This window comes from Bos indicus, chromosome 16 (genome assembly GCF_029378745.1).
Source record: "Bos indicus isolate NIAB-ARS_2022 breed Sahiwal x Tharparkar chromosome 16, NIAB-ARS_B.indTharparkar_mat_pri_1.0, whole genome shotgun sequence".
Classification (NCBI taxonomy): domain Eukaryota; kingdom Metazoa; phylum Chordata; class Mammalia; order Artiodactyla; family Bovidae; genus Bos; species Bos indicus.
Window position 1 is genome coordinate 50,129,812 of NC_091775.1, and position 24,520 is coordinate 50,154,331.

Below are 24,520 nucleotides of genomic sequence, written 5' to 3' on the forward strand. Positions count from 1 at the left end.
GCTACTGGCTGCGGTCTGGAGGTCACGAAGCTCCTGCGAGCCTGCGGAGTGGGGATGGCCAACCTAAACCTGGGCCTCACTTCTGACCTTTCTGTCTCGTTTCAGTTTGTGTATTTTTTGTGGGGAGAGGAGTGAGTCCTTCACAGAAGAAGGCCTGGACCTCCATTACTGGAAGCACTGCCTCATGCTGACGAGATGCGAACACTGCAGACAGGTCAGGCACAGAGCCTTAGTGTTTTCAGAGGAAAGCTGTGGGGAAAATCATTGAATGTAAATCACTCTGTTTAGTTGGGATTGATTTTTCTTAGTTTTTAAAGTGTAACGCATGTGTAAGTGTATACAAGCCGTAGGTGTTTCAGCTCCTGAATTAGCACAAAGTAGATACCTCAGAGTAATCACCACCAGGACACATACCCCACGGACCCCTCCACTCCTCACTGTCCTCATTCCTGCTTCTTGCTTGTTGAATTTTATGGAAGTGGACTCCTGTGCTGCGTTTGGGGTTTGTTTGCGGCATTCCATCGTCTGAATGTACAGTTTATCCATCCTTTCCCTGCGTGTGGCGGGGTTGAGACTGAGGAAGAGCGTTGCTGGGCCTCTCTCGTGTGCATCTTCTGTGCGTGTGGATGCACCTTTCTGGGTGCACACCTCGAGGGCCCTCGTGGGGTCACAGAGTGGCCCACGTCCAGTGAGCCCTCCCTGCAGAGCCGTGCCACCCACCGTGTGCCCCATTTCGCTTTCCTGATGAAACTGAGGGGGAGCCGCGTCCCTTGTTGGCCTGCTGCTCCCTCTTTGCAAAGCACTTCCGGTGTCTCGCCGGCTCTTGAACCGGCTGTCTCATCATCACTGATGTGTGGTCGTCCCTGACACACTTGGATGTGCGGTGCCCGCCGTGTCCAGCGTTTTCGTTGCCGCGCGGGAGCTTTTTGTTTTAATGTTGTCCTCCCTGTTGGTCCCTTTCAGGGCTAACACGTTTCACATCCTGTTCAGGCAGGCTTCCCGCACCCCCATCGTTCATCTCCTGTGATGGAGCCGGCCCTGCTCAGACAGAGGAGGAGAAGCAGGAGAGAACCTCTCCCCTGTCTGTCCTCAAGGCTCTCCAGCTTGCAGAGGGGAGCGCGGAAGACAGATCCCACTCTGAGAGCCCCTCTCTCCTGAGCAGTATGCCAGTCTGTGGGGTGAAGCTCTTGGGTGCATGTCAGCTGCTCCTGGCAAAGGTGTCCCAGTGGCGAAAGGGTCTCTTCCTGTGTTTCCAGCATATTCTTAAAAACGGCCGAGAGCCAGGATGGAACCCCAGGCCTCACGTAGAGCCTTTGAGCTCTTCAGGTTCAGGTTAGGGTTAGGGTTGTGGGGTGAACCCTCACATCCCCTGCCCGCCCCAGCCATGGCCTCCAGATGCTCCTGGCGTCACGTGACAAGCACAGGGGCAGGGAAGGGGTCTTCAGCAAAGTACCCTAAATGACCACGGAGGTGACAGGCAGGCGTCTGCCTCAGGAAGCAGCGCTCTCGCAGGGGCCGGGACAGCACACCACCTTGCGCTTAGCCACGTGGCATGTCCTCTTTCTGCAGGTGGTGGAGATTTCCAGCCTGACAGAGCACCTGCTGACCGAGTGTGACCAGAAGGACGGCTTTGGGAGGTGTTACCGCTGCAGCGAGGCTGTTTCAAAGGAGGAGCTGCCCAGACACGTCAAAACCAGAGACTGTAACCGTGAGTGCCCTCAGACCTCGAGACCCCAAACTGTGTCATCCCCGGGGGCCCAGCTGCAGGGCTGGAGGTCAGGTCCCACGTCTGCCAGTGCCGCTGGTGCCCTATCAACGACCCGCAGGAGTAACCAGAAATCCTTGTTTCGTTCAAATTCATTCAGCCGCCAAATCAGAGAAGTTGGCAAACCGGTGTCCTCTGTGCCATGAGAACTTCAGCCCCGGAGAAGAGGTGAGGGGTGGTGGGGAGGGGGCTGACGTGGGACGGTGGCTGACATGGCGAGGGACTGGTGTAGGGGAGGGGACTGATGTGGGGAAGGGCTGGTGTGGGACTGGGACTGGGGGAGAGGCTGAAGTGGGGGTGGCGACCAGGCACCTCGATTGTCGGTATCGAGGCTGCTATAGTGCTGTGCCAGCGCAGAGACAGGGTGTCGGGAAGAGGTGGTTCTGGAGCTCTGTCTCCAGGTTTCTATGCCGTGCCCCCCACCCCAGAACATCTGTGAGCTCTCAGGGAGGCGGCTCTGCCCTCCTGGCCATGGGTTTGGCTGTGTGTGGGAGGTACTTGAAGGCTTACTCCTTCCCTTTCCATTGTCAGCTAGTTTTCAGAATAACTAGCTGTGTGCCCAGCATCTTCTGGCGGTAGCTTATTTGTTTGTCTGGATCTTAGCATCATTGCGAACCCATGGCTTTAGGCTATGGGATATGTTCAGCTGTGTGGGCATCACAGTGCTTTGCGGTGTGTGGATGAGCCAGCCTCTGGCCGGTGGGGCCTCTGCAGATGGGCGCCTGGCAGTGTGAGTGGGCCCTGGCGACGCAGAGCCTCCTGGCTCCGACCAAGCCTTCCCTTCCTGGTTCCCTTCACTGGAAATGACCTTCCGTGACCCCCTTGGGTGCTCTGTGCTTGTGGGCCAGTACCCTTCTGAGCCTCTCTGCAGACAGAGCCGGGAAAACGTCGAGATAAATCCGTGAAAGTTCACACTGACATTGCTGATTCAGAGTCTGAGCTGCAGGGGTTGCTTTAACTCCATGGGTCTCAGGACAGAGTCTCTTTCCATCCTCCCGAGAATTAGTTCCCAAAGCCCCCAGAGATGCCCATCCAGCCGTCACACAGTGGGCACGTCTTGACCCCAGGGTCCCCGGTCGTTGTGGGCAGGGTGACGCTGCTGGCCACCCCAGCTCCTCTTGTCCCTCTCTGCCCCCTGGACACGTGGGCTCCAGCATCTGCCTCAGGGCACTGGAGTCACTCCACTTGCTGTACCCCGGCTGGTAACAATTGAGCCTCATTGTCTCAGTTTATGTGCAGGTCCTGGCAGTTTTCAAAATCAAGTTCTGCAATTATATAAGGTACTTAGAGGGTTCTGATGTCTGTAAAATGAGGCCAATTCAGAGAAGACCAGGCAGAAGCTGCCAGCCTGCCCCTGCTCCCTATCCCTCCTCTTACAGAACAAGGGTTTTTAATGGCTTAATTTTTTCCTTACATGTAGGCAGCTCTCAAATGTGTGCACTTTTCCTCGGTCCCTGTTCAGCTAGAGGTTAGGTGGCTCTGCTTAGTTGTCGTCACCTTGTGCTGCCACTGTCTTAGGCGACCAGCCCCCTCCTTGTGGAGACCAGCCAGCCCCCTGCTCTGAGCAGTGCTGGCATCTGCAGTGACCTCTGCCCCTCTTGCCCCCGCCACCACTCCAACTCCGGCCTGGAGGGGACGGCACCTGCCTCAGGCCACGTGGTGAGGCAGCAGCAGGCTATGCTCCTTTTTCCTCTGTTTCCTCTATATTTTCTTAACCAGTCTCCACCCGCCAACAAGCTTGAACACCCGTTATTCTGTCACAGTTTCTGCGGGTCAGAAGTCCAGGCACGGCCTGGCTGGGTCCTCTGCTCGAGGTCTCAAAGTGCTGCACTTACAGTGTCGGCCTGGCCACACTGTCATCTGTGGGCCCGACTTGGGGAGGAGTTTCCTGGCCCATTCCAGGCGCTGGCAGCACCCTTTTCTTACTGGATGTAGGACCGAGGTCCCGCTTCCTTGCTGGCAGGGCCTCCTTCAGCCCCTCCCCCCTGCATCACCGCACATGTGTGACAGCGGCCTCAGCACATGGTGCTCAGCCATGCAAGAGTCAGGAGGCATGTGACGTGCGGGCCAGTATCTTAGAAGCTCATAAGTCACGGGTGCTCTGGGATCATCGTGCTCAGGGGCTCAGGGCAGGACACACCCAGAGCTCAGGAACCCCCTGAGACTGCCATGTGTAGTAACTGCCTCTGGTTTGGTCATCTTGGTGGCCCCTCTGGTGGCCTGGTTGCCACACTGCATGCCTCTCACTTCAGGCGTGGAAGGCTCACCTCATGGGCCCCGCTGGCTGCACCATGAACCTTCGCCGGACGCATGTGCTTCACAGGACGCCCGTGCTGCCACCGGGTAAGTGCCCGCGTGGTCTCGGCCCTGCCCCTGGGTCCCTGGCAGGCAGGGTCATCATGTTGCAGCACAGGCTCTGGCTAAAGGCCCTCTTGTGACCCTGCTTCGCCCAGACTCCGTGGTGGTGCTCAGGGAGTTGACAACTCAAACCGCGGGTGTTCACAGGCACACTCAAGGCTTGGTGTCCCTCCAGACCACCCACACCAGTGTCCAGAAACAGGAACTGCAGTAGCAGACCACAGATGGCGCCACGACCTGATTCCTAAATCAGTTTTGGCTACTTTATGTCAGATTTAGAATGCCTTACAGAAAAGTTAGTATTTTTCATTAGAAAGTTATTCTTGACCTGAAAGAGTATTGGATACCGGACTTTTATTTTCGGGGCACGTGATCAATGAGAACCTGAGGAGCCATGCTCAGTGCAGATGGGCTGGCTGTACCACTGATGCGAGGTGCCTCCCGCGCCCCACACCGTGAGTGAGGACCACGGTGCTGGGGAGCCGCCCCAGCCTCTCAGCCTGGAAGTGGGGCCCTGGCCACGTGGCTTCTGGTTTCTCATCTGGGAGTCAAGGCTTTGAAGTTGAAAATGAGGTGTATGGCTTGGTCCTTCTAAGCGTGCGCCAGGCTCCTCTGGCTCTTCCTCCTCTTCTGCCATCACATGTGTGTCCTCGTGGGTGGCCCTGCCGCCTACGGGCTGGGTGACCGCCATGCATGGTGCTGACCCCCTGGTAGGTGCGTCCGGGCCCCTCGTAGTCCGCTCCTCCCAGTGTCTGTGACACCTGCCACTCACACCGCCACTGGGCTCTGTGCCCTGGCTCACACGTGTCCCCGCATTCTGTGTGTCTGCATGTCCACTGCAGGTAAAGGCCCAGCCGCCACCAGGGCAGGGACCTCAGGATCCAAGGTGGGAAGCAAGATCCCCACCCCGAAGGGGGGCCTGAGTAAAGGCTCCAGCAGGACGTACACGAAGCGGTGACAGGACGCAGCGCCTACCTCCAGAGGGGCCGCGCAGCTCCCATGACATGGCTGTGTCTCCTCGGAGCATCCCTAGATGTGCTGACCCCCGCTTCGCCCCTGCTGCCCCAGGCTCCTGGCCGTGCCCATCCCGGGTGCGGCTCTGTCTCCCATGGCTCCGCTATCGGGTCTCTGCCCTCCCGCCCAGGGTCACAGAGGGAGATGGTTCTGCCGAAAGAGCAGCACCGGGCAGGCGCATGCAGAGCAACCTCTCCAGTCCTCGCTCCCTCTAAACCTCTTGCACGTGGGTCTCTCTCAGGATGGGGGACGGTTCGCAGGGCTCATGGGGCCAGGATGGGACAAGGTGGGCTGGTGCCTGCGAGTCCACCCTGTGCTCCTCCTCCCCGGCTGTGACTCCTCCCCTCAAGGTCAGGGAGCCATCAGCCTGCAGAGCCTGCACGTCCACAGCAGCATCAAGTAAGGTCAAGGTGGAGAAGTAAGGTCGCTGCCCAGTCCCCTCAAGTTCTCACCTGCAGGTGCTCTGAGCGTGGCCCACTTGACACCACCACCCCCATGCTGGCCCCCACCCCAAGGGGATCGGAGGTTAATACTGATGGCTGCACAGCAGGCCCTTCCTCAGGGGGCTTCAAGTTCTTTACATGCATGAAGCCCTAAAAATATATGAGACATTCCCTGATGCTCCTGCACTCATGTGAGCAGATGTCAGTCAGAAAGGCCTTTCCTTAAGCCCCTGGGGCAGATGGAGTGACCCCCACCCTGTTTAACTTTCAGAGGAGCCTCTGAGCCTCTGCCCAGCCCCTCACACTGACCCACTGGGATCTGTGGAAACTGGAACTGTGTGTTCTTTTCTCCAACACATTATACCGTACTTTAATAAAAGCCAAGCAAAATGATGAAACCAAACCTCTCCTCACCAGCCCGCAACCAACCCAACCCCTGCAGCCTGTGGAAGTGGCTTGCCTGGCTCCAGAGCCAGGTAGCTGTAGGGAAAAGCCAGAGTTTGTCCAAAACGTGCTTGGAAAGGCCATCTTTGTGTCCAGGCCTGTGGTCCCCAGGTGCCCAGCCCACTAGAGACCCAAAGAAGGTAGCCCTGCCCTTCCTGCCCGGCCGTGTGCCCAGGGGTACGCCTTCCTCCTGAGTGTGTGACAGGTGGGCTTCCAGGATGCCCACTAGAAACTCACGGAACTGATGAAATTTGTACTGCACAGTTAATGTAAGAAATTTTAATTCCAAACCATGAAAACTAACAAAATATATAATAATATTTAAAAGAAAAACTAATAGCTATTTGAGCAAGGTACTCCCTGGGTAAGTTAGTGACAGTGAACCTGTACTAGTCAGTCTGTGGTGAACTGATACTTTCTCATGTGGTTGACTCAAAATCCTGAGCCAGAATAAGACTGACAAAGAGAATTACCTTCAAAAATATACGCTATTAAAAAATTTTAAAGTATGGAGGGAGAAATAATGTAAAACTTTACTCGATAGAGCAGAGTATGGATGCCAAGGTAATTATAAAATGATTCTTCCTGATTCAAAAAGGTGTGTTGCCACAACCTTCTAACCCATTGCTGAAGTATACATAAAATACTCCTTTAAATAGAACAAGAAAAGTTAACCAAGAAATTATCCTTTTCTCGCCAATCAAAACTTCTAAGAAACATACATATAATGTTTTCTGTATATTGTAATGTAAAGATGTTTATAAAAATACTTAATTTTTAGTGATTGACAAAATTAATTGCATTTAAAACAGGTCGATCTTGCTGATTACAGAAGAATCATGTGTTTATGTTCAAATGATTCCTGGCAGTGATCAGTGGCCATTTAAAAGGTTTACAGAGTTACATGCTATTAAGGAACCAAGAATAAAGGATAAAAAAGTAAAAAGGAACTGTAAGCTGCCTTGGCCATTCATAAATATCTAAACTTGGCACAGTAATTAATAACTGAAATTTCATTCATGAATATGTTGTGGCTATTTAACAATATTTATTATTTTCATATTTCAGAGTATTCTAATTTAAAAGAATTATCTATAAATTTGGCATTAGAATACAAATGTAAATACTTTTAATGAAAATTTGCAACTTTTTAATGTTTTGACATAGTTTTCTATTTGTCTTTATTTCAGGTACCAAAATTATAAAACATCTAAGTAATATATTTTTGTTGTTGTTTCAGGGCTCAGGGTTGAATTCACCCTGAGCATGTGAATATAATAAAAAGATTACTAAATGTTCTGTCCCTTTGAAGACTATACTTGAAAAGCTTATGGTTAAGTTACATCTTCTGTAAACATGCAGGCGTGATGCAGCCCTGAGATGCCACTGAGTCGCTGAGGTTTGCTGGGCAAGGGGCAGGGGGCACTAAGTTGCCAGGAGGGAGTCTAGTTCCTAAAATAAGTTATTTGTGGGTTTAGTGGTAAAGAAGCTAAAAGAGTTTAAGCTGCACAGAAGTTAGAAATAGTGACCAATTTTATCCTGTGGGATAAAGAGAACATTTTATATATACCCCAGTTGTGCTCCCATCAGAGGTTCATACCTCTTAATCTCTTCCTGTGTTTTTTTATTCCTTTTTAAAGAGGGGATTTTTACCAGCCAACAAGGTTATTTTGCTTTTCAAGTAAGTAAAACAGTATTTTCTCTGCTGTAGACTGGTTTTAAGCTTTTACTAGTTTTGATTTTATGATTGTTTCCATTTTGAAGTTAGTTTTTTCCATACACACACACACACACGCACGCACGCACGCACGCACACGCTTCCCCTTATATGTGGAAGGGGAAGCCTTCCACAAGCGGCTCAGCAAGTAAAGAATCCACCTGCATTGCAGGAGACTTGGGTTCAATTTCTGGGTCAGGAATATCCCCTGGAGGAGGGCATGGCAACCCACTCCAGTATTCTTGCCTGGAGAATCCCTATGGACAGAGGAGCCTGGCGGGCTACAGTCCATAGGGTCACAAAGAGTTGGACATGGTTGCACATATACATAAACTTGAAGTTTAGGGGCATTACAGTTTAAACAGCAAAAATCGGTGCTCTTACCTGCATAGGCAGAGTGTGTGAACGAGCCTGTGCACAGGAAGGAGGGGGAAGCTGGTGTGAACTCTGGGAGAGTATGGTTCCACCTGCTCTCAGTTAGGTGTTCATCTGTGCCATTGCTCATCTGCTCTTAAAAACTAGATCAGGGGTTTCCCTTGGTGGCTCAGTGGTAAAGAATCTGCCCACCAATATGGGAGACACAGGTTTGATCCCTGATCAAGGAAAAGCCCACATACTGCAGAGCAACTAAGCCCGTGCGCCACAACTATTGAGCCTGTGCTCCAGAGCCCAGGAGCCGCAACTATTGAGACCTTATGCAGCAACAGTCGGCGCCCTCGCGCCCTAAAGCCCATTCTTCCCGGCAAGAGAAGCCACTGCAATGAGAAGCCTACACACCGCAACTAGAGAAGAGCTCACACACCAACGACGACGCAGCACAGCCGAAAACAAATAAATTAAAAAAAAACTAGGTCAGCACTAAAAACAAAAGCCTGCGAAACAACGTGCGCCCCGAGTCCTGGGAGTCCTGGGAGCCCTGGGGCCTGCACCCAGCCCTCCACCACTGGGGGCAGGGAAGCCCTGGGTGGGGTTGCGTCTCCTGGATCTGGGGTCAGGGCTTAAGGCAGCAACCCCCTGAGCTGCTGCATTGAGAGGTCCTGTGCCCCCACGTGGGTGTTCTGGAACGCTCTGAAGACCTGTGGGGCAGCTGTTCTCACCTCCACTGTAGCCAGGGAGACTGGCTCAGTGCCTAAACCCTGCACCTCTGTGCACCCTGGAACGGGGGTGTGGGCACAGGTTCCAGGTAGTGGAGTCCAGATTTGCTTGTCTCTGCCTTGGTCCCCACCTGGAATGGAGCTGAGAGGAAGGTGCTAACAAGGCCCCTACCTACCCCCTTGCACATAGCAGATCCGCCCAGGCAGCCTCCACTCCTTCAGCTCAGGTGGGGAAGGTGCTGAGCCCACGGCAGGGATGGGGGAGACGGAAGGCGTGGGGCCATCCACCTGCCCGAATGGCCTTGAAATCGCTCCAAGCTTTCTTCTGGCCCAAGGTACCTGGGGATGCTTCCCAGTGGGGCGGGAGCAAGCCCCCCACCCCCCCCAGCTTCAGGATGGACACCACAGCCCCCACCCCACCCCCACCCAAGTGTGAATGCTCATGTGCAGGGGCAGTGTGCAGGCCCCTCCCCATCAAGAGGTATCCCGCAGGTGCAAGTGGAGAGCGGAGTCAGATTCTGAAAGGGGTGGTCTTGTGAGCAGGCAGCCTGGGTCTGGCTCATCCCCATGGCCCCCTTTCGCGGCCCTTATCCTGAAGGTTGAGGGCTCCCCAGGAGTGGCCCACAGCCACCTCCGCACCAGTCATCTGGCCGTGCCTTCACTATTAGTGCCTCTTGGTGTCCGGAGACCAGTCCTGGAAATGCAGGGGAGCGGCATCCCGTCTGATACTGTGGGGTGACTGTTGGCACCACTGTGAGGGTTCTGAATCGAGATCTTCCTTTCCCCGGAGGGTAAGGAGACAACGCTTGGGAGTGCTGTTCACCAAATTCGGGGATCCTAAGGCTGGGCCAGAGGCAGGAGGGCAAGTGAGGCTGGCACCCAGGGCCTCCAGCCCCAGCCTCAACCAGGGCAGGGACATGGGCGGGGACCAGGGTATGGACAGTGATGGAACCAGGACTCAGGCAGGGAAGGGGATGGAGAGGGGTCTGCTGGACTGGCTGCCCCCACAGGCCGACCCAGCACCTGGGCCAGGCTGGGGAAGGTGCAGCCATAGCACTGGGGTCTGCTCGCACCATCCCCAGGATCCACCTCTGCTGTCTTCATGGACTCACCACAAAGGCGTGGATCCCTTCATGATGGAACCCTGAGTCTGGTGCGTTTAAGCTGTGCACATGGAACCGCCCCATGATCTGTCACTCATGCTGCTGTGTGCATGTTCACATGCTGTGCACATGGAACCGCCCCGTGATCTGTCACTCGCGCCTCCGTGTGCAGCTCAGCTCATGTCCACATGGCCATCTGCTTTCAGCTTGTCTCACAATGCACTATCCTCTCTCCTGGTGGTGGTGGTTGGTGGTGTCCAGTGTCAGCTTCTACACAACTGTTACTACCCACATTGCCTATCAAGACGGCATGTGTTAGCACAAGCTGTCGCACAGCCGCCCAGAAACCTACTCCAGGAAACTAAGCAGGCAAGAGGACATGCAGGTCCCAGGAACTGAAAGCCACTGATACTAAGTATGGGTGTACAATCTTCCAAGAAATCACTGAGGAGACCGAAAGCTCTTCTGGGTGTGGTTACAGTGCACATGGAGGGAAGTGCAAGGGCGGACAAGATCTTAGGGGCCTCCCCTCACCTCTCCTGACCTTGGGACAGTCACTGCCTGTCCTTCACAGATGGAACTGGTCACAACAGTGTCTTTCCTGTGTGGGGTCACAGGGTGACAAGGGTGAGATCAGCGCAGCACACAGGCTCTGCTGTAGATAAACACGGTATATTCACAACAGACTTCCCAGGTGGCGCCATGGTAAAGAATGTGCCTGCCAGTGAAGGAGATGCCAATCCCTGTGTCCTGAAGATCCTCTGGAGGAGGAAATGACAACCCACTCCAGTATTCTAGCCTGGAAAATCCCCTTGGACAGAGGAGGCTGGCGGGCTACAGTCCATGGGGTTCAGAGTCAGACACAACTGAGCGGCGCACACACACACACACTCATTCAAATGTACTGAAACACCAGAGAGCAGACAATGCCCAAGTGCCACCCACACACAGACGACTCCCGCAGACCTAGGCCTGGCCCTGCACCATATACAGGAAGCACCAAAAAGCAGCAAAACTACAGTGTCAGGGTACAAGGGGGTGTTGTAGAGACTGGTGATCATTGTTTTCTTGAGCTTCATGATGGCTACACGGATGTGTTGTGCCTTCTGGAAGTCCATCACCCTTCAATACAATGTTCAGAAATTTCAAAACAAAACTGGCAATTCTGCTGGGGTGAGGGGTTAACAAAACAGGAACAGAGACTAGTACAGTCGGCCTCAGCACTCTTCCTCTCACCCCCTCCTCCAAACACTTCCGGCCCGTGGGTCCTAACACAGGCAAACTGTCTGCTCCCAAGCAGCCTCACAAACTTGCCTGCCCAACAGAAATGCCTGTGGAGCGTGTAAATCCCCACACCCGAGCTGCAGCCCAGACTGCTAGGCCAGCATCTCTGGACAAGGGGGCTGGGGCCACATTCATTTCTAATTTCCTGATGACTCCAATACACAAACCACTAACCTATAAAGAAAAAAAAGTGCACAAGGTGCTTGTTAAAAACTGAAAAGACTTATTCGATGCTTGCGACAAGGGAAAGTCATCTCAACTCTGATTACAGGACGGCTGGGGCTTTACAGGGCTTCCCGGGTGGCGCAGTGGTAAAGAACCCACCTGCCATGCAGAAGTTGGAGACGCAGGTTCGATCCTTGGGTCGGGAAGATCCCCTGGAGGAGGAAATGGCAACTCACTGCACTGTTCTTGCCTGGAGAATCCCATGGACAGAGGGGCCTGGGCAGTCCACCGGGTCGCAGGATCAGACACAACTCAGTACGCACGCATGGGGGTGATTATGGCCACAGGGCAGGGAGAGGAAGCCAACAGATGGGAAACTACCGAGATGAACTTGGTTGAGTTTGAAGGGTAAAGGTCTATGCCACCCGGAAACGTGTACCTCGGTACATTGGCTATTCTGAGCTGTATGCCCCTGAAAATCAGTCAATGCAGGAAGAGGCCTGTCTGAACTTCCCTTCTTGCCTAAACAGCCTCCCAAAGGAACTCAGTCGCCCGAGACCCCCGAGGGACTAGGAGGAACAACACAGACGGTGTCACACGGTCCTCCCGCCCGTTTGTCTTCTAAGGCCCGTTCCTCTCCCCCAAAAGCCACGCATCTCCTCCCCCTTCGCCCTGTATACGGCTTTTAGCCCGGGGAGTCACGACGTTGCCGAGCACCTCCCCCGGGCCGTAAGGCCGACGCGTCCGCAGATTCGGTCTCCGGTCTTTCTTAGGGACTCGGTCGTTCCTGCTGCTTCCCGACAGCCTCGCTGGTGGGAGGGCTCGACCAGCTGCCCGTTCTTCAAGGTCCCACGCCCACAGCGAGAACTGCGTCCAAGGCGCTGAAGGTCCCAACGCCCCTACTCTACCCAGCTCCTTTAAGACGCTTGCGGCGGCGCTCTAGCGCCCGCGCCGCTCTCGATGGCGCTTTCCGGCCCAGACAGGAAGCTGCGCCGCATGCCCCGGAAGCGCACCGGCAGGGGCTGCGGGAGCGGCGGCGCGATGGCGGCGGCGGCTGCGGTGTCGGAGGCCTGGCCCGAGCTGGACCTGGCGGAGCGGGAGCGGCGGCGGGAGCTGCTGCTGACGGGGCCCGGACTGGAGGAACGGGTGCGCGCGGCGGGCGGGCGGCTGCCTCCGCGGCTCTTCACCCTACCGCTGCTGCATTACCTGGAGGTGAGCGGCTGCGGGAGCCTGCGCGAGCCAGGCCCAGGCCTGGCGCAAGGCCTCCCGCAGCTGCACAGCCTCGTGCTGCGGCGCAACGCGCTGGGGCCCGGCCTGAGTCCAGAGCTTGGCCCGCTGCCCGCGCTGCGTGTGCTCGACCTGTCGGGCAACGCGCTGGAGGCGCTGCCCCCGGGCCAGGGCCTAGGCCCCGCCGAGCCGCCGGGCCTCCCGCAGCTGCAGAGCCTCAACCTTAGCGGCAACAGGCTGCGCGAGCTGCCGGCCGACTTGGCGCGGTGCGCGCCGCGCCTGCAGACCCTCAACCTCACCGGCAACCGCCTGGACGCCTTCCCCGCCGCGCTTTTCCTCCCCGGCGCGCTGCCGCTGCTCAGCGAACTGGCGGCAGCTGACAACTGCCTCCGGGAGCTCAGCCCTGACATCGCCCACCTGGCGTCGCTCAAGGTGAGCGGGGCGGGCCCTCTGGTAGCCGCGGTGGGCGATCTCCCGGTGTTGAGCCGTTTCTCCTCGGCCGGGAAGGGCCACCGCAGCGTCGGCACCGCTGGGAAGCCGGTCCACCCCCAGGTCCCTTCCCATTCGCCTGACCTCCATCCTCTGGTGGTCTCGCGGCTCGCATCACATTGTGCTGACAACTGGGCTTTAACGCTTAACACTTTGATTGTGTTTCTTGATTGCGAACTGGGTGGGCTTCCCGCTCAGGTCGGAAGCAGGTCAGCAGCAGGGACTCATTGCTAAATGTTTGTATCTCCAAATATTTGCGAAAGGACAGTGAGCTCTGTACGCGGGACCTCCCAGACAGGGCAGGAAGCTGTGAAATGACTGGAATTTGCATAAGGCCCCTCGTGTGATCTCACAGGATAGTTTACTGGACCCCAGCAGCGACTTTTCAAGGCAAGGATGGTTATTCCTGTCTTACAGGAGGCGGGAAGGATTGCCCAGAGTACACAGCGAATAGCTTTCAGCATTCTCTAGACTGTTCTGTGTAGGGGCTGCTTGCTTGTTTTATTTATCTGGGGACCCCGGGTCAAACAATGCTGGGCTCATAACTAAGGCCTAGTAAATCTATTGAGGAAGAGACAGAAGGGCAGAGGTTGCGGGCACCACGGCCTAAGTCCAGTCTAGAGGCTCTTGTCCTTAAAGAGGCAGGCCTCTGTTTCTTTCACTTTTTTTCCATCCCTTTTGTGCAGACTTTTTTAAACAATCAAATGTGTATGCAACTGACCTTTTTGCATCGGGAATTGCTCTTGAGATGTTGCCAACTCATTTTACAAATGTCTATGTGTCAGGATTAAAAAGCAGAGACATCGCTTGCCGACAAAGGTTGGTATAGTCAAATCTGTGGTTTTCCCAGTAGTCATGTAGGGATGTGAGAGTTGGATCATAAAGAAGGCCAAAGAACTGATGCTTTCAAATTGTGGTGCTGGAAACGACTCTTGAGAGTCCCTTGGACACCAAGGAGATCAAACCAGTTAATCCTAAAGGAAATCAACCCTGACTATTCACTGGAAGGACTGATGCTGAAGCTGAAGCTCCAGTACTTTGGCCACCTGATGTGAAGAGTCATACTCATTGGAAAAGATCCTGATTGGGGGCAGAATTGAGAGCAGGAGAAGGGGGTGACAGAGGATGAGATAGTTGGATGGCATCACCAACTCGATGGACATGAGATCGTGGAGGACAGAGGAGCCTGACGTGCTTCGGTCCATGGCATTGCAAAGAACAACATCATTGTGTCAGGATAGAAGTGTGTGTGTGTGTGTGTGGTCGCAAGAACAGAGTGACACGCACTTGCTGGTGTTTCCAGGAAGCCGCTCCGGAGGCTCCTGGAACGACTCCCAGAAACTGGTTCCCAGGGCTGTAGCTTCCCTAAGAGGCTGGTGTGACACGTGGTGTAAGCCCTTTCTGTTGCGTCACCCGTCTCCTACTCTTGATTTTACAGAAGGTGAAAGTTTGGGTTTGTTTTGTTTAATGTTCTACGTAGCTCTGCATACCTGCCCCGTAAAGTCGTCTTTGTTGTGCCCAGAATGCCCTCACTCAGGTCAGAGAGAATGTCTCACTGCTCAGCCCCCAGTTTCCTGGCCCACCTTGTTCCCATTTTAGATTGCCATCCATCTCTGTTACATGAAGAGGCCGTTTCTTGGAGAGCATCACGTCAGAGCTCCTGGGAATCTGCTTGGACTTCGATGTCCTTTGGGAGCCTTTTCTAAAGTGATGCCTCCCTGGGGGAACGGCTGCTTGAACTGGGTGAAGCAGAGTCCCTCCACCTGCTGGAGCTGCAAGGACACCAGTTTTCTCTGTCCTTCCTGCACTGTGGGGGGACAGCTGAGCTCAGAACTGGAAAATGTGGGTTCACTTCAGCGTCTTGTAGCAGCGCCCTGGGCTCCTGCCCATCCCCTCCCCTGTGAGAACTGTGAAGGTGACAGTGGTGTCGTGAAGACAGCACAGTGACAGTGCTGGTGCGTGTCCTCTGTGGCTGTATAGCCGGGCCAAGGTTGCGGCTTAACACAACAACAGCAGTTTTCTTTGATCCCCGTCATCCACTCTGGGCCAGCCCAGCTGGACCAGCGCCTCCGCTGTTCATGGCTCGTGTGGCCGCAGTCAGCTGCTGTGGGCTCAGGCTGGGCTCAGCTGACACGGCTGACTCCTCTCTCTGTGTCATCTCGGGACGTCTCCCGCCCCAGCCAGATGGTCTGCCCTCACATGGTACCTCAGGGCTCCGGAGCCAGGCCTTCTCGGGAAGCAGACATGGACCCCACAGCCCACTGAGTCCACTGCATCCTGCTGGTTCTGTAAGCAGAGCTCAGTTGAGAGTCACAGGAGACGCAGCACATGGATGTGGGCACCTGGAGGGGCCGCCAGAGTGACAGCACACAGCCCCTGCTTGTCCCACTCAACCCCCAGTCCACAGAGGGCCCCTGTGAGTGCCTTGGTGTCCACTCATCTGAGAGTCATGAAGGCCGGACCCTCGTCTCCACTGCAGCCACGGGGGCAAGGAGGCTGCACAGAGCTGTCCTCCCCGTCCCGGCCCACGCTGCCTGGAGAGCCCAGCTTCCTCCTTGGCCCAGCCTCAGGGCCCCCAGCCAGGCTTCTCGCCACCAGATTCCATTACCCATGGACTCAGCCGCTGGACTGTGACGAGCCAGAGATGGGCCCCCACTAACAGCTCTCTGCCCTGTCAGTGACTGCTCTCCACACCCGTGGCACTCCCATTGGGGACCACTGGAGGGATGGGCAGGACGGACATGCCCCCAGCTGTCCTGGGACAGCACGTTTGTCAGCTGAAGGAGCACAGTGTCCGGGGTTTGTCCCAGTCCTGCCAGTGCCAGGCCCAGTGTCACTCACATACAGGACTCCTCCCAGAATCAGCTTCCACAAAGAAGTATCTTTCCATCTTCTTATTTTATCAGTTGCTGCTGGAGATGGTGGGTCCTGGTCCCCTCAGCTGGAGCAGAGGGGTTCTTCCACACCCCCAGGGATATGTGTCTGTGGTCTCAGCAAGGAAGTTAGGGTCCTTCCCCTGCAGTGTGGCCCAGCAGTGGTCAAGTTGTAGTCTAGGGTGGAGACTGGCCGTGCCCAGCCAGTGTCACCTACAGGAGGGAAGGAATGGGTGGGTGTCCTGGGAAGGTGCCCTGAAGGAGGTGCCTCCAAGTGCACTTAATTCTCCCCTTGGTGACGCTGCATTTCTTATCTCCCACCCTCTTGTGCAGTTGAACTCCCTGTGTGGATGTTACGTCCGGGTTTCTCCCATCTCCTGGAGACCCAACACTGCCCCCCCATCTCCGACCCCCTCCCCCACCCAGCGCTCCTGGTCCACTTGGGAAACCTGTGGACTCCACATCAAATCTGCGGTTTAGGTGGGGCTGGGCGTGGCACATGGTGCTGCTGGGGTCAGTTTTTGCTTGTTAGTGGTCTCCCTGTTTCTGCTGGACATGGCCCCCAGAGACCCAGCAGCTGCCCAGCCCCCTGCTCTGCCCAGGGCCTCAGGGCAGGTCCTGAGCTGCCACCACTTGCTGCTCAGAAATAGCCAGTGTTAGTGATTGCTGCCCTGTGTGACCCGCCCCGACACTACTGCACCTGCCCTGTGGAGACCACTTCACCAGGCTGCTGGCCTGGCACGGCTCTGTTAGAGCTGGGGATCCCTCCTGCCCCGACTCCTTGCTGGCGCCTCCCCTGCTGCTGTCTCAGGCTCTTCTAACCACGGAGGCAGACGCACTCCATCGTTGGCGGCTGTGCCTTCACGCCACAGAGGTGCCAGTGGAGTCCAGGCTGTTCGGCCAAAGCCCGTCTGGATGGTACAGGAGACCCCAGGGCTGGATGTGCAGACCTGACTGTGACACAGCAGCCCTTTGTTCCTGCTCACAGCCTCTCTGCGGGCACGGGACCCAGCTCATCTGGCCCCAGCCTGGCTGGGTGTGCACATGCAGACATCAGTCTAGGTGTCTCTGGCCAGTCCTCCAGAGCAGGCGTCTTCTGATACAGGACACGTGGGCTCAGCACTGCGCAACTGCAGGACAGGGGCACCACCATGTCCTATTGGGTGGGGGGGCAAGGTGTCACAGGGTGGCCTGGAAGAGCCACGTTTCAGCCCATCTGCCCACCCGTCCAGTCTTGCCCACATGGAGGGACAGGCCAAGAGAGGCAGCACTGACTGCTGAGTTAACCTGCAGCCTGGTGACCACTGAGTATTCAGTCCCTGGTGACACTTGGAGACTGCATTGGGCTCACCTTTTCTTTCTGTTTCCAGGTTGAATGCAGGATCAGAGCCTGCTTGGCAGTGCTCCCTTCTCCCCAGGCCTCTGGTCCTGCCAGGCGGAGGCTCTTCTGTCGCACTCCCACCTGCCATGCCCCTCCACACTGCTGTCCCAGCCTCGCTGCAGCCTGACTGCCGAGCCAGAGGGCCCCAGACAGGAGTGATAAAGAAGGGTCCCTTTGTAACTTGGGGTTGCCTTCTGTGTAACCACAGTAGACGGCATCCTCAGAGCCCCTGCCCACCTTCCCAGCTGGTGACAACCCTGCCACCGGCTGTGGGTCTTTCGGGACCATTGTGTCCCGGTCAGGACCAGGACTCCTCACAGGCCATGCTGGTGTGAGTGCTGCTTCCTGAGTGTCCAGAGGAGCCTGCCCACTGGGTTGTCACTGGGGCTCTGCAGTGGTCTCACCCAAGCACTCCCTGATCCTCAGTCCTCAGGAGGCTCCTACCACCCATCACTGTCTTACTTTTCAAAGACCAAACCCCTGTGCTCGCTCCAACTAAACCAGGCCAGCAGGCTTCTCCCCAGGCCACCCTGTCAAGTGCCTAAGCCCAGGTCAGGTGTACGCAAAGCTGTGCAAGGTCTCGCCAGAGCTCCCCACAAGAAGCCATTTACTTGCAGGGCTGGATGGCCCCTGGGACAGTGGTGTGGCCAGTATCCTAGGAGGGGCTGTCCTCTTTACCACCAGCTGAGTTGTTCCCCACCTCCCCCACCCCCACCCCCAGGGCACAGGACCCTGCCCTCCACCCACCACCTCTTACCCCAGGGGGTCAGCGGCACTCAGGACTGCTTCCCTCATCTTCCTGTCCCTTCTTACGGGCCTCCTGATGCACAGACAGCAGTGGCCCCCCACTCCCTCCTCCCACATCACAGCAAAGGGCCCAGAGCCCTCCCAGCATTGACGCAAACTCATCATCACACATGCAGGGTACAAAGAGGATCCCCTGTGTGCTGGAAACGCTGCATCTCAGCGTGGAGCGCGACGCTGTTACTCGTGCTCTGTTCTTTCTCTTCTGCTCATTTACTTACAAACATCTTGGGGCTTCCCTGATGGGCTGTGGTTAAGAATCTGCCTTGCAGTGCAGGGGATGTGGGTTTGATCTTTGGTCTGGAAATTAAGATCACACATGCCATGGGGCAACTAAGGCCACCAAATAAGTACTGAAAACGATAAAAACACTATCACTATTTTGTGGGAAATGTGTTTTTCATGTGAAGTCCCTGCTTGTTCTTCACCGAACATTCCCCTCCCTCCTTGCCATCTTTTTTTCCTCAACCCAACCGTCGACCTGAAATTGTGCTGTAGTTGGCAACCATGAGCACACAGTGGTCATGCAGCATTTTAGAGAGGTGACTGGCAGGCCATCCACACCTCCCCTCAGTGGACAGTCCATGTGTCCATACTGGGCACCGGGGCGGGGGCAAGCATGGCGTGTGTTGTGTTGCTGATACAGGGCAGACGGTCAATGAGGGTGGGCCTTGGGGGCCTCTCATGGCCCAGCAACAGACCAGAGCTGGGGATCTGATGTGTCCCGGGCTCCCTCGCAGACACTGGACCTGTCCAACAACCAGCTGAGCGAGATCCCGGCGGAGCTGGCTGACTGCCCAAAGCTCAAGGACATCAACTTCCGAGGGAACAGGCTGCGAGACAAACGTCTGGAGAAGATGGTCAGCGGCTGTCAGACCAGGTCCATCCTGGAGTACCTGCGTGCTGGGGGCCGCGGCCGGTGCCGGGGCAAGGCCGAGGGCCCCGACAAGGAGGAGGGCCGGCGGAAGAGGCGGGAGCGGAAGAAGAGGGAGAGCGGCGAGGGCGCGGACGCGGTGGTGGACGAGGCCAGCCGGCTGCTGCTCCGGGTCCTGCACGTGTCAGAGAACCCCTCCCTGCTGACCGTTCGGGCAAGCCCCGAGGTCAGGGATGTGCGGCCGTTCTTCGTGGGCGCTGTCGTGCGGGGCATGGATCTGCGGCCCGGGAACGCGCTGAAGCGGTTCCTGTCCTGCCAGGTGAGTGCCCACAGCTGTGTGCATGGGGCGGGGAGGATGGGCCGTGGGCCTGGCGACCTTGGGCGTCACTCCTGCAAAGCGCCTGGGTTTCCTCCCCTGACCTGGCCTGGGTAGGTGGGGAGGGGCCTCCGTCCTGAGTCTCTGAAATGTCACTAGTACATTTGTGTAGTAAGTGACGCACTTGGTCTCACATGAGATAGTATTAGGACTGTCAGCTCTCGCCAGCACGTTCTTGGGTGAGTTGTTGAGTTTCTGTGAAGCTTTACTTAGACAAGAGGAATTTGTTGTCTTTATGTGACATCTGCCCAGGTTTTAAAATAAACAGCACATCCTTGCCCATGGGAAACCCCAAGCATGGTTGCGTGGCTGAGGCCACCTGTGAAAGGCCACCCGTTCAGGGAGGGAGCTGAGCCAGGACCTGAGATCTGGGCTGGTTTTTCTTGTGAAGTCACACTTGTGCTTATTCACTCAAACTTAGCTCGGGATGGATCCTTGGAAGTGTTGAGCGTCGTGTAGTAAGAGTTGGGGAAAGAGAAAATCCTGCTAATAAGCAGATAACAGTTCTCTAAGGAAGGCTCCACAAGAGAAACAGGTGGCTGGGGAGGCAGAGAAAGGAGGCAGCAGGTGGGGCTGCTCTGGAGGCCAGGGTGATGGGCCTCACACGCTTAGCACCGCCGCCCTGGATCCCCTGCTGCAGACGAAGCTGCACGAGGACCTCTGTGAGAAGAGGACGGTGGCCACCATCGCAACCCACGACCTCGGAGCTGTCCGGGGGCCCCTGCTCTATGCTGCCCGCCCCCCACAGGACTTCAAGGTGAGGCTCACAGCCCAGTGTGCAGTCCCAGTGTTCCGTCTGTAGCTTTAGAAAAGTATACATGTGGACGATTGTCAGAGCATCCTGGTTAGAATGTGACCATGCTGTGCTGCAAGAGGATAAGGCAGGCTGTGTCGACAGTTACCTTCAAAAGTAAACATCAAAGGAGGTGTAATTTGAAAGTGATTCCTTCAGCTGCTCATTAACTTAACCAAAAACTGCTATTTACATCCCAGTTGCAAACCCCCTGATCTGGGGCTGACTGCAGTGTGCGTTGTCCTGTCAAGGTCCTGCTCCTAGTCTCTGCTGCTACACAAGGCACTGCGGGCCCGGCAGAGGAGGGTTCCCCGGGGATGGGTGCCAGCCCCGTCTCCTCCCACAGCCACCTCAGAGCACAAGCGTGGGGACGCAGTTGTGCTTAAGGGGTTTCAGGTTCAGCCCCTGGGGTGACCTCTGAAGGCACATGTCCGCACGTGACGTGGCTCTCCTCAGCCAGCTGGTCCTCTCACTGGGACCCACAGCACCAGGCCAGTGTGAAGTTCTCCCCCTTGTAGATCATCCCCCTGGGGCGCCGAGAGGTCAAGGCCAAGGACCTGGTGCGACAGCTGCAGCTGGAGGCCGAGGAGCACAGGAAGCAGAAGAAGCGGCAGAACGTGTCGGGCCTGCACAGGTTGGCAAGGGGACTCTCACTCCTCCCGGGGATTCAGTCTCCTCGAGGCGCTCACACTGTTAGCACTGCATCTCCTGGCTTCAGAGAATCAGTGCCTGGCAGGCGTGTTGTCTGGGGAAGGGTGGCCATTGGCACATCCACTAAGTGCCTGGGACAGAGGCCAAGGCAGGGGGCAGCTGGGCCCACCGGCTGGGATTGGGCCCCTTGGAGGCCCAGGGAACGTGCCCTTGCCCTGACAGAGAGCCCCCCTCCAGCCCGCGTTTACTGCCAAGCCTGAGACTGTGTGTGCTCCCACCAGGTACCTGCACTTGCTGGACGGGAAGGAGCACTACCCCTGCCTCGTGGATGCGGACGGCGACGTGATCTCCTTCCCACCAATCACGAACAGCGAGAAGACCAAGGTGGGGGCTGCTGTCAGCATCTGAGTGTTTCTGAGGCCATGTCGCGTGTCTCGTTCACCTACGTCGCTGCTGGCGTCCTTGGCCGCCCATGACTCACCGTGTGCGCTGCGCCCCTCGGAGGGGCCACGTCTGGGTCCACGTGCCACAAGGGGTTTTCTGCAGAGGAGACATCAGAGCTGATGGCGTCTGCTTGTGATAACTTGGTTCTTTCTTAAAATCTTCCCATTTTCTTTTTAAGATTAAGAAAACCACAAGTGATCTGTTTCTGGAAGTGACGAGCGCCGCGAGCCTGCAGATTTGCAAAGATATCATGGATGCACTCATCCTGGTGAGCCAGCCCTGCCCCACCCTGCGCATGCCACCCACCAAGGCACTGACCCCGCAGGACTGATGGCCCATCCACAGCCCTTTACCATGACTTCCCTGGGTTGGCTTTTTCTCTCGATTAAGAAGATATTTTTCATTTGCAGAAAATGGCAGAAATCAACAAGTACACTCTGGAAAACAGAGAGGAAAGTTCCCTCTCGGACCCCGAGTCTGACGCCGTCTGTGGACACGGCTTGGACCCCAAGGCGACTCCAGGTGCCGAAGTGACAGGGAGCACCCCGCTGGTGGTGGAGCAGGTCCGGGTGGTGGACGAGGAGGGGCATCTGAAGGTGGTGTACCCATCCAAGATGGACTTGGACTTCGCCGCTGCCCATGTGACCGTGCTGCGCTGATGGCCAGGCTGCCACCCGAGGCTCCTGGGTTGTGCCATCCACTGCGCCAACTCATCGGGGCTTCCGTGGGGTGGTATTAAACAATTCTTCACCTCGGTGTTTTTAGGAGATATGCACCCTCTGTTCAGTTCTCCATCCGGCCTGCCATGGGGGGAGGCCACAGTGTCCACCTTCACAGCCGAAGTGACTGCCAGCGCTCTTTATGAAGTCACTCAAATGTTGGAATGAACTGCTCACAGGGTTCTGCAATCACATAGACACATAGCTAATCACTGTATTCAGGGGGGAAAGGACACCATGATTGGTGTGAATATTCAGCTCTAGGTTGAGAAGCTGAACCATGTGTGTGTTACTGAGCTGCGCAGTTATTTTTCTACGATTCAGGGTCTTTTTTAAGTCCTCTGGCGCCAGCACTGCAGCTGGAGATGAGGGGCGACGTCAGGGTCTCCAGGTGCCATAAACCATCATCTTTTTATAAAAAAAATTTTTTAATGTGACCTTAGAATTGGTCAAATCATTTTTCTTACTAGTGCTGCTGGATGCTTTGGGGGTGAGCTGCAGAGCCTGCCGGTGGGTGACAGCCGGGCCCTCCCACTGCACTGGCCAGACCTGGGGCGGGGTGGGGGTCACCCTTTCGTAAACCAGTACCACCAGGTGTCATGCCTGAGATTGGAGGACAGTGTGCAGGTTTCCCACCACAAAACAAGCCTCCCGGCATGGACAGGGCGGTCGGCCACGCTCAGCTCGAACCAGGACGAGCTGATGGTGCCTGGGGGACACGTGAGGAGTCTGACACCTGGAACCATGGGGCATGTGCCCTGAGAGGCTCAGCAGCTTCCGGCCTTCTAGGTGATGCCAATCCAGGCCGGCAGTTCTCAGATTTCACTGCTCCAGGAGCAGCCAGGACAACACAATGGGACCCGCCAGCTTCCCCATCGTGGAGTGACACCGTGACTTCTCTGCTGTTTGACCTGCGAAGGACAGTTAGTGTGTGTTATCAGAAGGACAGTTTGGGGGAGGCATTAGCGAGAGCCCCACCAGACCCAGTGTGCAGCCGTCAGCAGCAGAGGCCCACACCCCGCGCACATGGCCTGCTGCACAGCCACGTGGGTTTCCCAGGGCCCGGCCAGCCCACCTGGAACGATGTGGCACCTTGATACCCGGCCCAGCTCTGCAGTCACGACCAGCATGCCTGCCGGTCGTCAGCCCTGGGGCGGCCACACTTAGCCAGGCAAAAGAGGGCGCCTGTGACGGTGTTCCCCAAACCTACCGGACGTCCGCCTCGTGCCTCCACGTTGTCACTCTGTGACCCTCTGGCTGTCAAGGCCGCTGATGCCGTGGCTGGGATGGGCGCGGACATCACAGCAAAGCTCTGCAGGGAGCTCTAGGCCAGGGCCACAGCCAAGCTGCTCCCTTGGCTCCCGGCTGGCTTCAGCGGCCACATGTCACCAGATCTGGGGCCTCCCTGATGGTGGGGAGGCTGCCAGCCCTCTGCTCTTTTCTGGGGCAGCTTGATTGCGTGTGAAGTTTGGAAACATATTTAATGTACAGCAGGAAAACTGATGTTTTTGTCCAGCCCTCTAATAAAAAACGTTCGATAAGAACATCTGGGCTCCTTCCTGGTGAATCCTTCCCAGGGTTTCTGGAGGAGGGTGTGGGGAGTGTCGGTGGAAGAACTGAGGACCAGGGGCCCCCTGGCCACAAAGCAAAACACAGTTACTTCCTGTCACAGGGGCCTGACCCAGAGAGGCTGCTGCCCTCAACCCCACCCCAGTCCTGGGAACCAGCTCCTGTGGCAGTGCCCAGAAGACCCCCACCCAGGGACAAACACGAAGGAGTCAAGTTGCTGGGACCCCAGCAGACCACCCCAATCCTAACCTGCTGAGGGAGAGGCCAAGCCCTTCCCCTCTTCTCCCTACTCCCCCAGGGCTGCTGGGACACGGCCTCCACCCTGGCTACGGGGTCCAGCTGGGGCCCTGGGCGGAGGGATGGGGTTGGGGGGAGGGTCTCAGGTGGCTCGTGTGTATGTGTGTGGGGGGGTGCCCTGTGTGCCCCTGCCTGCAACCCCCACCATGAGGCAGGCACCCAGTGCCAGCAGAGCCCAGGGGCCGAGGATGCAGAGCCCAGGGGCCGAGGATACAGAGCACCCATCAGGGTGTGAGCTGGTGCCCCCAGCTCTCCATTCTGAGACCCGCTGGGTCATGGGGGCACATGGGGTAGGGCTGGCCAGACCCAGGCCAGACCCCAGCACTGTGTACAGCTGCCTGCTGGCAGCCCCTGCCCACCTCCCTGCCTTGCCCTGGGGAAGACACTCCTGTGCATCAGCAGACTTGCTTCTATGGTAGAGGGAGGGGGCTACCAGAGGAACGTGGCCCTGGAGGCTGCAGGCCATCTCAGAAGCCAGGGAGGCCAAGCCGGCTTCAGAAAGAGGGAGTAGGGGGCAGGGGACAGCCAGGGTGACTCCTCCCTTCTGTCCCGCACCGCCGCCCCGCTCCTGTCCAAGGCTACACCAGGCCTTGGGGAGGCCCAGCCCCTGTACCCCTGGACTGGACTGCTGACCAC

The 24,520-nt window shown here is 56.6% G+C and overlaps 2 protein-coding genes and 1 long non-coding RNA gene across 6 annotated transcripts in view; 2 read left to right on the forward strand and 1 right to left on the reverse strand.

The window, feature by feature from the left end:
- The window catches only part of CEP104 (centrosomal protein 104), a 40,152-nt gene extending 32,834 nt beyond the window's left edge, over positions 1–7,318 (forward strand). For all 4 annotated transcript variants that reach the window (XM_019976254.2, XM_019976255.2, XM_019976253.2 and 1 more), the window contains 5 exons: positions 106–214; positions 1,570–1,708; positions 1,866–1,933; positions 4,018–4,108; positions 4,966–7,318. In XM_019976254.2, the coding sequence (XP_019831813.1) occupies positions 106–214; positions 1,570–1,708; positions 1,866–1,933; positions 4,018–4,108; positions 4,966–5,081 (523 nt within the window). In that variant the 3' untranslated portion in view covers positions 5,082–7,318. The remainder of the gene's footprint in view (positions 1–105; positions 215–1,569; positions 1,709–1,865; positions 1,934–4,017; positions 4,109–4,965) is intronic.
- A 3,276-nt stretch (positions 7,319–10,594) lies between these two features.
- LOC139176405 (uncharacterized) lies at positions 10,595–12,343 on the reverse strand. Its single transcript, XR_011560842.1, has 2 exons — positions 12,105–12,343; positions 10,595–11,599 (listed from the first exon to the last, which is right to left on the reverse strand). It is a non-coding gene; the product is annotated as an uncharacterized lncRNA (long non-coding RNA).
- Positions 12,333–23,562, forward strand: LRRC47 (leucine rich repeat containing 47). The gene is made up of 7 exons (XM_019976485.2): positions 12,333–13,046; positions 18,902–19,354; positions 20,052–20,168; positions 20,723–20,838; positions 21,137–21,239; positions 21,478–21,567; positions 21,710–23,562. Exons 1-7 carry the CDS (start codon positions 12,348–12,350, stop codon positions 21,956–21,958), a joined length of 1,827 nt encoding a protein of 608 aa, XP_019832044.2. The 5' UTR covers positions 12,333–12,347; the 3' UTR covers positions 21,959–23,562.
- The last annotated feature ends 958 nt before the right edge of the window (positions 23,563–24,520 follow it).

Bases quoted from the DNA above. Each gene is read 5' to 3' on its own strand.
- LRRC47 (XM_019976485.2), top strand. From the start codon at position 12,348: ATGGCGCTTTCCGGCCCAGACAGGAAGCTGCGCCGCATGCCCCGGAAG. The intron at 19,355-20,051 runs GTGAGTGCCCAC...CCCCTGCTGCAG, and splicing joins AGCGGTTCCTGTCCTGCCAG to ACGAAGCTGCACGAGGACCT. The intron at 21,240-21,477 runs GTGGGGGCTGCT...TTTCTTTTTAAG, and splicing joins CGAACAGCGAGAAGACCAAG to ATTAAGAAAACCACAAGTGA.